This window comes from Aythya fuligula, chromosome 20 (genome assembly GCF_009819795.1).
Source record: "Aythya fuligula isolate bAytFul2 chromosome 20, bAytFul2.pri, whole genome shotgun sequence".
NCBI classification, from domain to species: domain Eukaryota; kingdom Metazoa; phylum Chordata; class Aves; order Anseriformes; family Anatidae; genus Aythya; species Aythya fuligula.
Window position 1 is genome coordinate 6,791,623 of NC_045578.1, and position 13,493 is coordinate 6,805,115.

Below are 13,493 nucleotides of genomic sequence, written 5' to 3' on the forward strand. Positions count from 1 at the left end.
CCTTACATAACCCCGCCCGGCCCCGCCCCCCCCCCCCCTCCGGACCCCCCCTTCTCCGCCCCGACAGCTCACGACCCCCCCCCCCCAGGTCCGGGAATGGGCAGCGGGGCTCCCGGTGCGCCCCCCGTGGCATCCGCCCCCCACCTGCACCGGGCACGGATTGGGGACCCCCGTTTTTCCCCCCATAGCCCCCCCCATCCCACAGCACCCTCCACTCCAACCCCCCCATTTTACAGCAGCCCCCACAGCACCGGGGCTGTCCCCAGCTTCAGGGGACAAGGGGGTAACGGCATCCTAGGGTCCCCAACCCCGAGGGGCTCCCGGAGGAGATGGATGAGGGACCCCCAAAGTAGGGGAAGCCCCTGGGGGGCCAGGGGGTGAAACCACAGGTTGGGGATGGTGCTGACGGCGCCGAGGGGGGAGGCGAGTGGCAAGCTGTTCCAAATTAAAAACTCTTCTTTTAAACTCTCTCCCGTTCCCCTTTCTCCCAGCCTGGAGCCGTCCTGCTGCTTCACCGGGCCCAGCACCCGCACAGCAGGGACAGGGGAGGCTCGCGGGCACCCCTTGGCACAAGGTGGGGGGGGCTTTGCGCACCCCACAAAGCGGCCCTGGAGCACTCTGCATCCCGCAGCCCCCCGCTGCTGCACCCCTGCCCTACAGGGAGGGGGCTGCTGAGGGTCTGGGCGCAGCCCCCCCCCCCCCAGCTGGGGCAGCACCGTGCCGAGCAGCACGGCCCCCCCTCGGCACTATAGGGCTGCCCCTGTGCTGTGGGGAGCACTTGAGGGGGGGGTTCCCCAGTCCCTTCCCGGCCTGCCGGGTGCTGCCGCCCTTCATTTGCGCCTGCCGAAGATGGATTTCTTGCTGGGGTTCTTCTCGCCCACGCTCAGCCCGATGAGCAGGCGCGCCTTCTCGTCCTCCTCCTGCTGCTGGATGGGCCCCTCCGATTTATTCTCCAGCTTCCCCCGGGCCTCCGTGCCCGCTGCCGGCTTCAGGCGCAGCTTCTCTTTGATCACCTGCCCCAAGAGGGAAAATAGGATCAGGATGATGCTGAGCAGGATAGGGGGAAAGAGGGGAGGCTGAGAGAGTGCTGTCCCCACCGACCTGCGCCACCAAGGCTTTGCGGCTGTCCCTCTTCACCGCCATGGCGAAGTCCAGCCACGTCCAGGTGTTGTTGTGGTACTCCAGGCACGGCAGCACCAGGTTTAGGTCGCCCCAATCGACGCTGTTCTTCTCACCCTGGGCAGGAGGGGGGTCAGGCAGAGTGGGACAAGGCCCCGGGACCCCCTCCCAGCGCCTCCCTGTCCCCGTCCCCTCACCTTGTAGCTGACGCAGAGCGGCACCTGCGGGATCTTGATGTAGATGAAGGAGTTGTTCATGGCCGCGCGCTCCTTCATCTTGTCGATGTCGTCCACGGGGTGCTGGGGACAGAGCCGGGAGCAGGAGGTGAGGACTGGGGACGGAGCCAGGAAAGCAGCAGGGAAGGGAAAAGCGGGCAGCAAGCCGTGGCATTGCTTCACCAGGGAAAAAAGGGGGGGCAGGAAAGCAGGGCGAGGACAGGGCTACAAGCTCGGGAGCTGAGGGAAGGCCGGGTTTGGCTGGAGGCCCAGCAGCAGGTACCTCGGGTGCTTTTCGGAACGATCTTCTGACCCCTGACGTCCGATTCAGGCCCTGAGTGACTCCCTTCCCCGGCCCCAGCGCATCATCAGCCACGATCAGCTGCCGTGGCTTCACCACAGGGATCCCTACAACAAAGGGGCTGCTGTCCTGGGGTGCAACCACCACCCCGATGCCCCCCCAACAATCCCCTACCCAGAGGGGAGACCACCCCTCTCTGCTCCTCACCACACAGCTCCAGCAGCTGCCCCCAAAATTTGTCCTGGACCCACAGCCCGAGGTGCTCAGGTGGCACCGGGGTGCCGGGGAGGAGGGTGACCACGCAGCAGGGCCCCGCGCCTCCCGCCCCACTCACCCGTTGTCACCAGCTTGGACTTGTCTTCCTCATCCCCCACCTCCTCCTCCTCCACGTTGCGGCCGGGGAAGAAGAAGCCCATCATCCTGTGGAAGAACTGGTGGGTGAGCTGGATGGTGAGCGGGACCACGTTCACCTGGAGGGAGAGAGACACACGTTAGAGCCAGGAAAACGCTTTTTTTTTTTTTTTTTTTTTTTTTTTTTTTTTTGTGCCCTGCCACCTCCCAGCCCAGCCCTGGCACCTCGAAGTGCTCCTTGATGGAGATGCCCCCCACGGGCGGCCGGACCTTGCTGAAGATCCTCAGTGCCAGCTGCCGGCCGGACTGGCAGGAGCTCTGGGGACGCAGCACCACCTGCAGGGAAGCCAGGGGTGAGGCACAGCCACCCTGGCCGGGTCACCCGAGGGTCCCCCGGGGGTCCCCCGAGGGTCCCCAGGGCGCAGAGCAGCTCCCCTTGCCTTGTACACCGCGTTGGGCAGCAGATTGTTCATCGTCACCCAGCCCAGCTCCAGCAGATGCTCGGCGGTGTCATCAGACTTGTTGACCTGTGCCCACAAACGCATCAGCCCCACATATTTGGGCTCAGAGAGGGGCTGTGGGGGCCACGGGGCGGCTCGGTACCTTGCTGTAGAGGAAACGCTGCAGCTCCAGCTCGGCTATGCCCAGCTGCCCGTCCTCCTCCGTCAGGCGCCAGCGGGCCTGGGCGAAGTAAAACTCCGTCCTCCGTGCCACGCTCACGTCCTCCGGCTGCTTCCGCAGCTCCATCTTGTTGGCCCGCTGCAGCTGGAAGTCCTTGAAGCACCTGCAGCAAACAGGGGAGAGCTGGGATGCGGGAGCCTCGGAGGAAGGAGGGGAACAACGCCAAGGAAGGCGGAGAGGGCCCCCGTACCTGATCAGTATGTTCAGCTCCTCGCTCTCCAGCTGCAGGTCAGACTTCTCCTGGCTCAGCTGCTGCTGCAGCCGGTGGTTGAGCTCGAGCAGGGTCTCGTTTTTGCTGTCATCCTGCAGGGACTGAAGGAGAGACGACCCTCAGAGCCCTCCGCCCTGAAGCAGGGAGCCAGGGGAGCCGGGTCCTGCTGCCCGGGACGCGGGGCTCACCTTCACGTTGGAGTACATCTGCTTCTCCAGCTGCCGGATCTGGGCCACGTGCTGCCTCACGGCCTCCTGCAGGTGGAGGATGCTGCTGCGCTGCTCCTCCGGGTTGCTGGAGATTTCCAGCTGGAAACGCACCCGCTGCTTCTTCTCGCTGTGCTCCTGGCCACGCGGATAAATAAGGGAGGATAAGGAGCGCCCCGGGCGCAAGCAAGAGGCACGATGACTCGCAGCGTCGTGGGTACCTTGCGTTTGGGCTCCACGTGCAGCAGCAGGTTGTTGACTATGTCGAGGATCATGGCGTACTGGGCAGGGTTTGTGGAGATCTCCAGGTCGTGGTGGATGAGCGTGAACGTGTCCACAGCTCCTGCAGGGACACAAAAAGGATGCGTGGGGCACCTGTAGGGCCGGAGGTGGTACCTTTTGGGATGCACTTGGGGGCCAGCCAGCGGTGGAGGGACAGGGAACGAGCAGAGGTGGCTACACTGGCTCTAGGTGGCTCGGTGTCCAGCCTCTGGGGGTGTCCCTGATCCCACAAGGCTGGGGACCCTGCACGCTCCCCTCTGATCTCAGCAGGGACAAGAGGGGCCACCCCTGGACCTGGCAGGCACCTGTGGGTCAGCCCAGGACCCTGCCAAGACGCGCTGCCAGGCTGTACCCACCCTCCTGCTTCTTCAGCAGATCCTCCTTCTCCTGGTTAGCGGGAGTCTCGGGGGGCTTTATCTGCGTGGCCAGCTCGGGGTCGATGTCGTGGCTGTAGCTGATGTAGTACATGCGGCAGCTGCAGCGCGAGATGATCCTCTGCACCTGCTGGGTCTGCTGGGCTTCCGAGGGCTGGTTCCAGTCTGGGGACAGGCAGGGGGACCACGGGCTCAGCACCACTCCGGGGACCCCATAAGAGGGCTCAGAGCAGCAGCCAGCTCCCGGAGCCGCACACGGACGTGCCGAGAGCTCCCAGCTCCACCAGCCTCGGGGTCACCCGCTGGGGCGGCGCGGTGGCCAGCTCCTCCTGCAGTACCTGTCGTGGTGCTGACCATGCCCCCCACGGCCTGCCCGCTCTCCATCAGCTCCTGCACCGAGTCCAGGCTCCGCTGCCGATGTTCCTCGATATTTTTCACCTAGGGAAGCGAGGAGGCACCGCTGGTTGCCCCCGTTCTCCCTGCCCTCCCTGCAGCTCGCCCATCAGGTGCCAACCCCGGCGGCTCACCTCCAGCCAGAGCTGCCCGTGCTCCCTCTCGCTGGGGCTGCTTTCCGTGGTGGCGAAGTACTGCATGCCGTCCAGCAAGCAGGTCCACGACGTCTTCTGCTTCAGCGTGTCCCCGTACCACGCCGGGTGGTGCTGGCACTGCAGCAGCTGGGCCTTCGCGGCCGACACAATCACACAGCCCTCTGTCTCCGCGCCTCGCAGCACCATCTGGGGGGTAAAAAAAAATTAAAAAATGATCCTGGGGGGGGGGTCAGGAGCAGGCAAAGCCCCTCTCATGATGAGGGAGCGGAGTGTGGGGGCCAGCAGGCTGGCCAGGGGCACGGACCTGGCAGTTGACCAGCTCGATGAGGCAGTTGCGGTTGTAGATATCATCGGTCTGGCAAGCGGCGATGCCACACAGCTGCTCGCTAGCCCCCGATTCCTCCTCCGTGAAGACCACGAACTTGTCCGTCTCCTCGATGAGCTTTTGCAGCATGTAGGCTCCTGGGGAAGGAGGAAAGGTCAGGGAAAAGCCAAAGGGAGCTGGCTGGGAGGCGACGGGGTGAAGGCAGGCAGAGTTTTGGGCTTTCAGGCACAGCCAGGCCACTGCTGGGTGCGCGTTTCCACTCCCTGTCACGCTCACCCCCCGAGGAGGCTCTCTCAGGACGGCCGCTGGTGATGGGAGCAGTGACTCTGGCAGGGATGGAGGGAGCAGAGAGCGGGCCCCGCTTCAGCTTCTTGGCCTGCAGCTGTGTGTCAATCTTCAGCCCCTTCAGGGCCTCGGTGGAGAGGTTGCGTTTGAGCACCGCTGCTTTTTTGTAGCCGTCATAGAGGCCGAAGGCGATGTCCCGGTTTGTGGTGGTCCAGGACGCCCGCAGGTCCACCAGGTGCAGCTGGTGTGTGTGGAAACCATCGTCCCCATCCCGCAGGGGCAGCTCCTGGGCACAGAAGGGCAGAGCCTCAGCACAACGAAGCCACCTCCAGCCCGTTCCAGCCAAAGATCGAGGTCCCCGTGTCGTGGGGGATGCCACCGGGGGCAGCCCGGGCTGGGTTACCCCTGCCGTGCCCCGGGGTGATTGCTGCGGTACCTCCTCAGCCGTGCGGTTGCTGTGCCGCTGGTAGGTGAGGGAGGACAGGCTGAGCAGGTGGGTTTTCTTCACCAGGGTGTCGAGCCGGTGGTCGGCGTTCTCGTCGCAGGTGGAGGCCATGAGGTGCACGGTGACCTGGCTCAGGTCGCTCACCATCTGCGTGATGCTCCACTCCGAGATCAGGCGTCGCATCACCGTGCCAGCTGGGGGACGGGGAGAGGGGTCAGCCGGGACCCTCCCCGGCCTGGAAGCACGTGGGGTGCCAGCGGGACCTCAGCTCACCTTGAGGGATGAGCCGCTGCGTGCCGCGGGTGAAGATGTGCCCCTGGCAGCACTCCACCTGGATCCCCCGCTGCTGGGCAAAGGAGGCCCAGTAATGCACCTACGAAACAGCAGACAGCAGGGCTTGAGAGATCAGAGCAGGGAAAGAGGGGAAATAACTCTGGGAAGCCACCCCCAGGACTTGCCTGCAGCCGGGGGAAGAGCGCAGTGTAGGACAGCTGCTTGTAATGCTGCCCCAGCTTCTTCTTACTGGGCTTCAGGTTGTTGAAGAGCTTCCCACGGCAAATAGGGCGCGTCACGCTGGTCCACGTGGCCCAGAAGTTCTGCATCCAGCGGAGGGTGCTGCTGTAGAGCAGGATCCGGGGCTGGGAGTGCTCTGAGAATACACCCGTCATCAGCCAGCCCCGCGGGGCAGGGACATGGCAGCACCCAACCCAGGGGCTGGATAAAGGATGGCTAAAACCAGCCCCCCCCTTTGCCCCAGGGGGCTGTTACCCACCCTCACTGGGCCGCGTCAGGTCCATCCGGATGGAGAGGTTGAGGTTCTCGGAGCGGAAGGCACGGTAGGAGTCGTACTGCTGCCCCACCGGCACCTCGGGCAGGAAGTCGGGGGAGCGCAGCACCACGCCGTGGTGGTCGTGGGGGTTCCCGTGGCACAGCCACTGCAGGTCCAGCGTCATGCACAGGTCGGGGAGGTGCAGAAAGCAGCAGTCGTCATACCTGGGTGGAGAAAGAAGCCCCCGGTAACCCCCCAGCACTATCAGCAGCAGCCCCAGGCTCTCAGCCCCACGCTCACTTGGAGGCTGTCCGGACGTTGATGTCCAAGTTGCCCTTGAAGACGAACTGCCCGGGTTTCCAGTGGAAGGAGAGGTGGCTCCACTCCCAGTGCATGTTCTCCGTGGTGTTGTAGGGGTCCTGCAAGCACAAGCAGCACGAGCAGAGGGAGGTGTGAGGCAGCCCCACGCCACGCTCCGCTCCCTACCCCGCCGTCTCCCACCTCGGTGGCCAGCTGGTGCAGGTTGGCCTGCTCGATGTCCATGTGCCAGTCCCCGTGGAACAGAAGGCGGCTCTTGTCCCACCAGGGCAACGGGGCGCTGGGGTCCTCCGAGGGTTTGGTGAGCAGATCCACGCACTGACCGATCAGGGTCCAGGCCGGGTCCCAGCAGGGCCCCCACACGATGGTGTACTGGGAGATCTCAGCTGGGGGACATCGGGGGCACGGCTCAGTCCTCTGCCACGTCCCCGCCCCGGCAGAGAGCCCCCTCGGCCCTCGAGCTCTTACAGTGGAAGTCGTGGTAGAATTTGAGGGGGGGCATGTTCCTCTCCACCGTCGCGTCCCCCCAGGGCAGCCCCAACTTCAGCACCTGGCGGCGCCGGGAGCAGGCCTGGCCGCACTGCTCAGCCCCGATCAGCCGGCCCGAGAGCTGCCAGTTCCGGATCTCGAAGAGGTAGCGAGGGTAATCGCGGATCCGCACTGCGGGGCAGAGCAGGGGACGATGGAGGGGGCAGCAGATGGGCACTGTTCCCATCCTGACACTCTGGGCTGTCCCAGGAGCCACCACCTTGTTGCCTCTCTGCTCCATTCCCACTCCCAAGCAGCTCTGAAATTCGTTTCCCCCACTCGGCCACGCGTCACGCAGTGCCACGAGGTCCCTGCCTTGAGAGCCCACGCCACGCGGCCACCACATCGCCCTCTGAGGACACCCCGAACGCGAGACCACTCACCGAAAAAGCTGCCCACGCTGCCCTTCATCATGCGGCACCACTGCGTGACCATCTCCAGCCCCTCGGGGGGGAAGGGGCTGACGCTGTCCAGGTCCCTCATCTGCTCCACGACACGCTCCGTGCCGTGGAAGGACTCGTCGGCCATGGCCACCAGCTCCAGGTGGGCCAGGGTCCAGGTGAGGAGAGCCCTCCGCATGGGGGTGTTGGCGTAGAGGCGCCGGGAGCGCTGGATGTAGATCTCGATGTTCTTCTTCTCCAGCGAGGCGTAGAGCTCCTCGATCTTGCGGGCGGGCAGCAGCTCCCCGTGCTGCTTGCGCAGCGCGGCCACCTTGGCGTCCAGCAGCTGCAGCCGCTTGGCGCTCTCCTTGCTCTCGTCCTTCATCAGCTCGTAGTTGTCCCGCAGCTTCACCTCGAAGACGTCGTCCAGGAAAACCCAGGAGAAGTGCGTGACTTTGAGCAGCAGGTCGGGAGGCAAGGAGGTGCCGGCGGGGCGCCCGCGCCGGTGCAAACCCTTCAGCCACTTCTGCACGCCCACGGCGGCGTCCAGCGTGCGGGAGAAGTCGTACTGGTAGGGGAACTCGATGCTGACGCTGGCGAAGGAGAAAGCCCAGCCGCGGTTGCGGAGGGTGCGCAGGGTGGGGAAGGCGCAGCGGTGCAGGATCACCTCCTCCAGCTCCGGCAGCAGCTTCACCTCCACCTCCTTGAAGCTGAAGATGCTGTGGCCGTCGAAGCCGGCGGCCAGCTCCGGGCAGTAGCCGTGCAGGGCGCCGCCGTGCCAGCTCACCGAGGTCCGTTCAGCGGCCAGGCTGATGTAGTTGGCCTCGGAGACGAAGGCGGTGACCTTGGCAGAGCTCAGCTCCAGCGACAGGGACAGCAGTCTTTTGGGGGGAGCCCCGTCGGGCTGGGGGGACCCTCCTGGCTCAGTAGGGGTGGTGGCACGGGGCGCCGGGCTCTCCGGGGACGGGGAAGGAGGCGTCCCGCGGCCGAGGGCGCTCCGCAAGGCTTCGTGGCACTGCAGGGTGGCCAGGGTGTGATGGTACAAGTGCATGTGGTCGGGAGGGCTCCACAGCACCGCCAGCCCCTCCCCACACTGCACCTAGAGCGGAGAGAAAGCTCCAGGTCACCGCCACATCCTCCTCTCTTGTCACCTCTTGGTGCCCTGTGCCACCGCCCCGTCCATCCCAGCGCCAGCTAAAGCAGAGCCCCGAGGCCCATCACCGACCTCCAGGGAGCGGATGCTGCTGTGGTAGGTCACGGAGAGCATGGAGAGGTTGGCCACGGGGTTGGGGATGGCAGGAGCTTTGCAGCACGGCTGCATCTTCTCCGTGATGCTCTTCACCAAGGCCAGCACCATGCCCTGGACGCTGAGCGTGCAGCTCTCGGCGCTCCCCAGGACAGTCAGCGTGTCCAGCCGCAGCTCCAGGGCGCCTGGAGGGGCAGCACATCGGTGCTGGAGGCACAGAGAAGGCACCCCGCAGCACGCCAGGCTCCCCTGGCTGTGGGGGCTGTTCCAGAACAGCCATACGGGGCCAGCCCGGACACCACAACCGCACTTACCCACCACAGCTGAGAGCGTGAAAAGATTTACATCCTCCACCTTCAGATCCACCTTCCAGAGCAGCCCCCAGGGCTCGCTCGGGGCAGAGGGAGGCTGCTCAGCGAGCTCAGCTCCGCCGGGCCGCGGGCAGAACAGGGGCAGGACCCTGGCCAGGCACTCGGTGCAGGTATCCGACGACTCCACCTGCAGCCCCCGGATGGTGCAGTCCAGGAAAAGCGTGTCCGACTGGGCGCTGGACATGCCCAGAGGCTGGTTGTAGCTGCCCTGCAGGACAAACTGGCTGATTACTGCCATCCTTCTCCCACCACACTCCCCACCGTGCTGCCCGTGTGGAGTTAGGGGCAGGCAGCCCCCCCGGGAGCAGCCCCTCAGCTCCCCGCTCACCTGTAGGTTGAAAGAGTCGAGGATGAGGGCTTCTCCCCACACATGCATGTTGGGCGGGTGGGGGGCACGCTGGATGTGCGAGTCGTTGCCCACGCGCCAGCAGAGGTGGTCCACGGCCAGCACCGCCCGCTGGTGCACGCTCTGGGGGCGCAGGTGCTGGTAATCTGCGGGCAGAGGGGAAGGGGATGCAGGCAGGGCTCGCTGCCCCCAAAAAAGGGGGACTTGGACACAACCAGGCAAGGACCCGCAGCCCCCAGCAGGACCCAGACACAGCAGGATGCTCCCCGTTGCTGCTGAGCATCCCAATATTTCTCTCACAGAGCCACCAACCCCACAAGAAGAGCCCAGCAGGCACCCCCAAAGCCCAACCCCTACCTGCAGAGATGGAGTTGAAGCCCAGGGCGAAGGGCGGCGTGTCCCCCAGCTGCACTGAGACGTTGACGTTGGACAGCGAGGCACACAGGATGATCGGAGCAATGATTTGGGGGTAGCTCCTGCGGGGGAAAACCACGGACAGGCTGTCGGAGGGGTGCTGCATCCCGCAGAGCAGCCCCGAGGGACACCCTCTGTAGGGTTTCCCAGCTACCACGACACCAGGGGCCGTGCACAGAAGGTGCCGCATGCCCGGGCGCCTCGTCAGAGTGGCAGGCAAGAGGAAAGAAGCCACAAAAGCAGCAGCTGAGGCTGAGTTTACCTTCCCTTGTGCCCCCGGCTGGGGACAGGCGCCTCTCGGCACCCGCGTTCCTGCGCCAGCAGCCCCAGCCAGTGCGAAAACTCTTGGTGGCGGTAGTGGATGATGCAGGTGTTGAGCAGCACAGCAGCCGAGAGGTCAATGGCTGTGACCTGGAGCAGGGAGAGCGCGGGGTGGCAGCAAGCTCGGGCCGGGAGCTGAACCAGAGCCCTCCCGGGGGGCCGGGAGCGCGCCCAGCGCCCGCTCACCTGCACGCTGGTCTTCAGGGAGTTGAGGCACACGATGCGCTGGCGGCTCTGGGACAGGAGAAGGCCGTCTGGGGAGGGAGAGGAGCAGAAGTGAGGGCTGGAGGAGGAAAAGGACGGTAGCTCTGATCCAGGGGGCCCCCCTCCTGGCTACTTGCCCTCCAGCTGGAGGTCTACGCTCATTTGGTCCAGGTCTGAGGTGGGGGTGAAGTTGCGCAGCGGGATCTGCTCCTCCTCGCGCCGGTAGAGGAACTGCAGCAGCTTCAGGCTCCAGGTGAGGTGCCTGGGGAGAGCAGGGAGTCGCTGCCAGGCAGGAGCTGCACCCCCACGGCCTCCCGTCTCCTCGCCTCACACCCCAGCTGGCCAACACACCGGCACGGACAAAGCACGGGCCAGTATATACCTGCAGCCCAGCCCATCACCATCCCAGCAGCTGTCCTGCTGGAGCACCAGCTCGCCTGCCTTCCTTCTCCCCCAGGAGCACAGCCCCAGGCCATGCTCAAGTGTTTCCCACCAGGGTGGGCTCTAGGGTTTGCTCTCTGCCTTCTGGCGGAGCAGGGAACGGCACAACCGTGCCAGGGCTTCCACAAGCACCTCTCCCACCTGCCCCCCTCACCTCTTCTGGCTGTTCATGGACAGCACCACGCTGGTGCTCTCCAGCTTCACCTCCACCCTCCTGGGCACGAGCTGCAGCGTGGCCCTGCTCAGCAGGGACGAGGACTTCAGGGGCTCCTCCGCGCCTGCGGTGGGACACGTGAGAGTCACGGGCAGCAGGAGAAATCCCAAATCCAGCCCTCACCCTGTCCCCGGGCCTGACCTGGGCTGGGCTGCTCCCCCCCGGCCGTGAATCGGTGCAGCAGGGGGCTGCAGAAAAGCCCCTCGTGGAGCTCTGCCTGCAGGGTCCGGACGCTCAGCCTGACGCCCACCAGCCGCCGCTTGCTGCTGATCTCCAGCGAGAGGGAGAGCGCCAGGGCCAGCTCCGCCAGGCACGTGTCATCCTGGGGGGGTTAGGACGAGTAAGGAACGTGTCCCGAGTAAGGAACGTGTCCCGGGGTGTCCCAGAGCATGGGATTTCTCCCCTCCCCAGCACTCACCAGCTGGCTGCTCCGCAGCACCTTGCTGTTCACCTTGGTCAGGCTCACCTCGCAGTTGAGGCTGGGGGGAGCAGAGCGAGGCTGCGGGTCGTGCTGCCTCCACGCCCAGCTTTTTGGGGGGATGCGGAGACCCCAATTCCTCCCCCAAAAGCAGAGCAAAAAGCCTAACCCCGTGAACAACACAGCCACCCTTTGGGAAAACAAATGGCTCTGGGAAAAAGGGACCGGGACAGGACGAGGCAGGACAGAAGGAACCCTGGATGGTGGGGGTGGGAGAAGATCTCACCCTCATCCCAGCAGGGAAACGGGGCCGTGCTGGGGGAGGAGGGGAGCAGCGTGCCAGCAGCGTTACCTCTTCCCATCGCCGGCGAGGAGGAGCCGCGTCTTGCTGGCCTGGATGTGCCAGAGAGACTCCGACGTGGCCACGTGCAGAACCATGACGTTGATGGACTCCAGGTGGATGGAGAAGAGCTGACGGGAGGGAAAACGTTAGGGCGAGGGCTGCCCCGATGGCAGGACAGCCTGCAAAACCCTGCCAGGAGCAGAGCCTACAAAACCCTGCCAGGAGCACAGCCTACCTGGCTAAGGAGCCGCAGCAGGGAGGGTTTCAGGGCCACGTCCCCTCCGCTCTCGCCTCCATCGGCCTCGCTGGGGGCCCCCGGGAAATGGGGCTGGAAGCCGGGGCCCTTCTGCAGGTCCGTTCTTATTCGCACCTCCCCAAAGCACAGCTCGAAGTAGCGCCTGCACAACAACAGCACGGGCAAGCCTGACGCGAGCCCGCGGGCCCTGCTGCTTGGGGGGGCTCTGTGGGACACCCCAAAGGATTTTCCAGACCGCGAGGCCCCAGAAGAGCAGCTGGGGAGCTGGGGGGACGTACGGCAGCTCCCGGCTCAGCTTGCTGGAGATCCAGACGTTGTCGATTTCCTGCAGGGACAAAGGGGCAGGTGAGCGAGGAAACCGACAGAAACATCCCGCAGAGCCCACCCCAAACCTCCCACCCCGCTCCCAGTGCTCGGCATCACGCAGGGAGCCCCCCAAAAAAAACAAATTTGGCCAGTGAAAAAGGGGTGAAACCGGTGAAACCCCAGAGTCTCGTGCCAGCAGGGACCTGCTCCATGTCCAAAGGGGACCGTGGCCACCCTGCCCTCACCCCAAACCCCGGGACCCCCGCTCCGGGGGCACCCACCACCGTCTGCTGCTTCTGCTGGAACTTGAGGCTGATGTTTTGGGCCCAGAAGAAGCCGAAGGAGCCGATCTTCAGCTCTGCCCGCAGCTTCTGGCGGCACCAGCTGACGGCCAGGCGGCACAGCAGCCACCTGCGGGGACACAGAGGGATGGGGTCAGCCCCCTGCCCCTCGGACCACCCCGCATCGACCCCTCTGAGCCCCTCCCGAATCCCCACAGCCAGCCCGCAGCCCCCCCTTGACCTGGCACATAGGTCTGTGGGACCCCCCAGAAGCCCCCATATTCCTGTCCCCCCCCCACATGTCAACCCATAGCCCCCCTACATGCCCAGCCCCCCAAAACTATGAGCCCCCCTCCATATTCCCCTACCCCTCTCCCACCCCCCAAACCCTACACCCCCTTTACACCCTTCCAGGAGCCCAAGACCCCCCCAGAACCAGAAAGAAACCCCCCGACACCCCTCAGGACCCCCCCAGGACCCCCTCACCCCCTCAGAACCCCCCCCTCAGCCCTCAAAGACCCCTCTTCACCCCCCTGAAGACCCCTTACCCACCTCAGGACCCCCCTTAACCCCTCCAAGTCCCCCTCACCGCCCCCAGGACCCCCTCAACCCCCCCAGGACCCCTTCAGGACCGCTCCCCAGCCCCCAAAGACCCCTCCTCACCCCCCTGAAGACCCCTTACACCTCTCAGGACCCCCCCCTCATACCCCCAGGACCCCCTCATACCCCCAGGACCCCCTTACACCCACCAGGATCCCCCTTACCCCCCCCTCACCCCTTCCCCTCCCCTCCCACACCCCTCAGGACCCCCCTCACCCCCTCGGAACCCCCCCCAGGACCCCCCAACCCCCCCCATTTCCCCCTTTCCCCGTGGCCCTGACCGCGCCAGCAGCGCGGCGAGCAGCAGGCCGATGGCGATGGCGAGCAGGGCGATGCCGGGGAGCGGCAGGGGCAGCCCCGGGCCCCCCGAACCCCCCGGGCCCCCCGCCGCCAT

The 13,493-nt window shown here is 65.5% G+C and overlaps 1 protein-coding gene across 1 annotated transcript; it reads right to left on the reverse strand.

The window, feature by feature from the left end:
* Positions 1–438: 438 nt before the first annotated feature.
* Positions 439–13,451, reverse strand: KIAA0100 (KIAA0100 ortholog). The gene is made up of 39 exons (XM_032200960.1): positions 13,381–13,451; positions 12,500–12,629; positions 12,191–12,237; positions 11,892–12,054; positions 11,666–11,784; positions 11,314–11,374; positions 11,037–11,217; positions 10,836–10,959; positions 10,378–10,502; positions 10,223–10,290; positions 9,978–10,126; positions 9,659–9,777; positions 9,284–9,447; positions 8,899–9,163; positions 8,564–8,769; positions 7,342–8,437; positions 6,899–7,090; positions 6,614–6,816; positions 6,413–6,531; positions 6,116–6,336; positions 5,802–5,992; positions 5,617–5,716; positions 5,335–5,537; positions 4,890–5,184; positions 4,593–4,750; positions 4,268–4,474; positions 4,079–4,178; positions 3,723–3,905; positions 3,306–3,427; positions 3,067–3,222; positions 2,858–2,979; positions 2,590–2,770; positions 2,427–2,513; positions 2,212–2,322; positions 1,970–2,105; positions 1,618–1,742; positions 1,317–1,418; positions 1,102–1,236; positions 439–1,013 (listed from the first exon to the last, which is right to left on the reverse strand). Exons 5-39 carry the CDS (start codon positions 11,749–11,751, stop codon positions 831–833), a joined length of 6,276 nt encoding a protein of 2,091 aa, XP_032056851.1. The 5' UTR covers positions 11,752–11,784; positions 11,892–12,054; positions 12,191–12,237; positions 12,500–12,629; positions 13,381–13,451; the 3' UTR covers positions 439–830.
* Positions 13,452–13,493: the final 42 nt, after the last annotated feature.

Bases quoted from the DNA above. Each gene is read 5' to 3' on its own strand.
- KIAA0100 (XM_032200960.1), bottom strand. From the start codon at position 11,751: ATGGTTCTGCACGTGGCCACGTCGGAGTCTCTCTGGCACATCCAGGCC. The intron at 6,817-6,898 runs GTAAGAGCTCGA...GATGTCCCCCAG, and splicing joins ATTCTACCACGACTTCCACT to CTGAGATCTCCCAGTACACC. The intron at 3,428-3,722 runs GTGGGTACAGCC...GTGTCCCTGCAG, and splicing joins TCTGCTGAAGAAGCAGGAGG to GAGCTGTGGACACGTTCACG.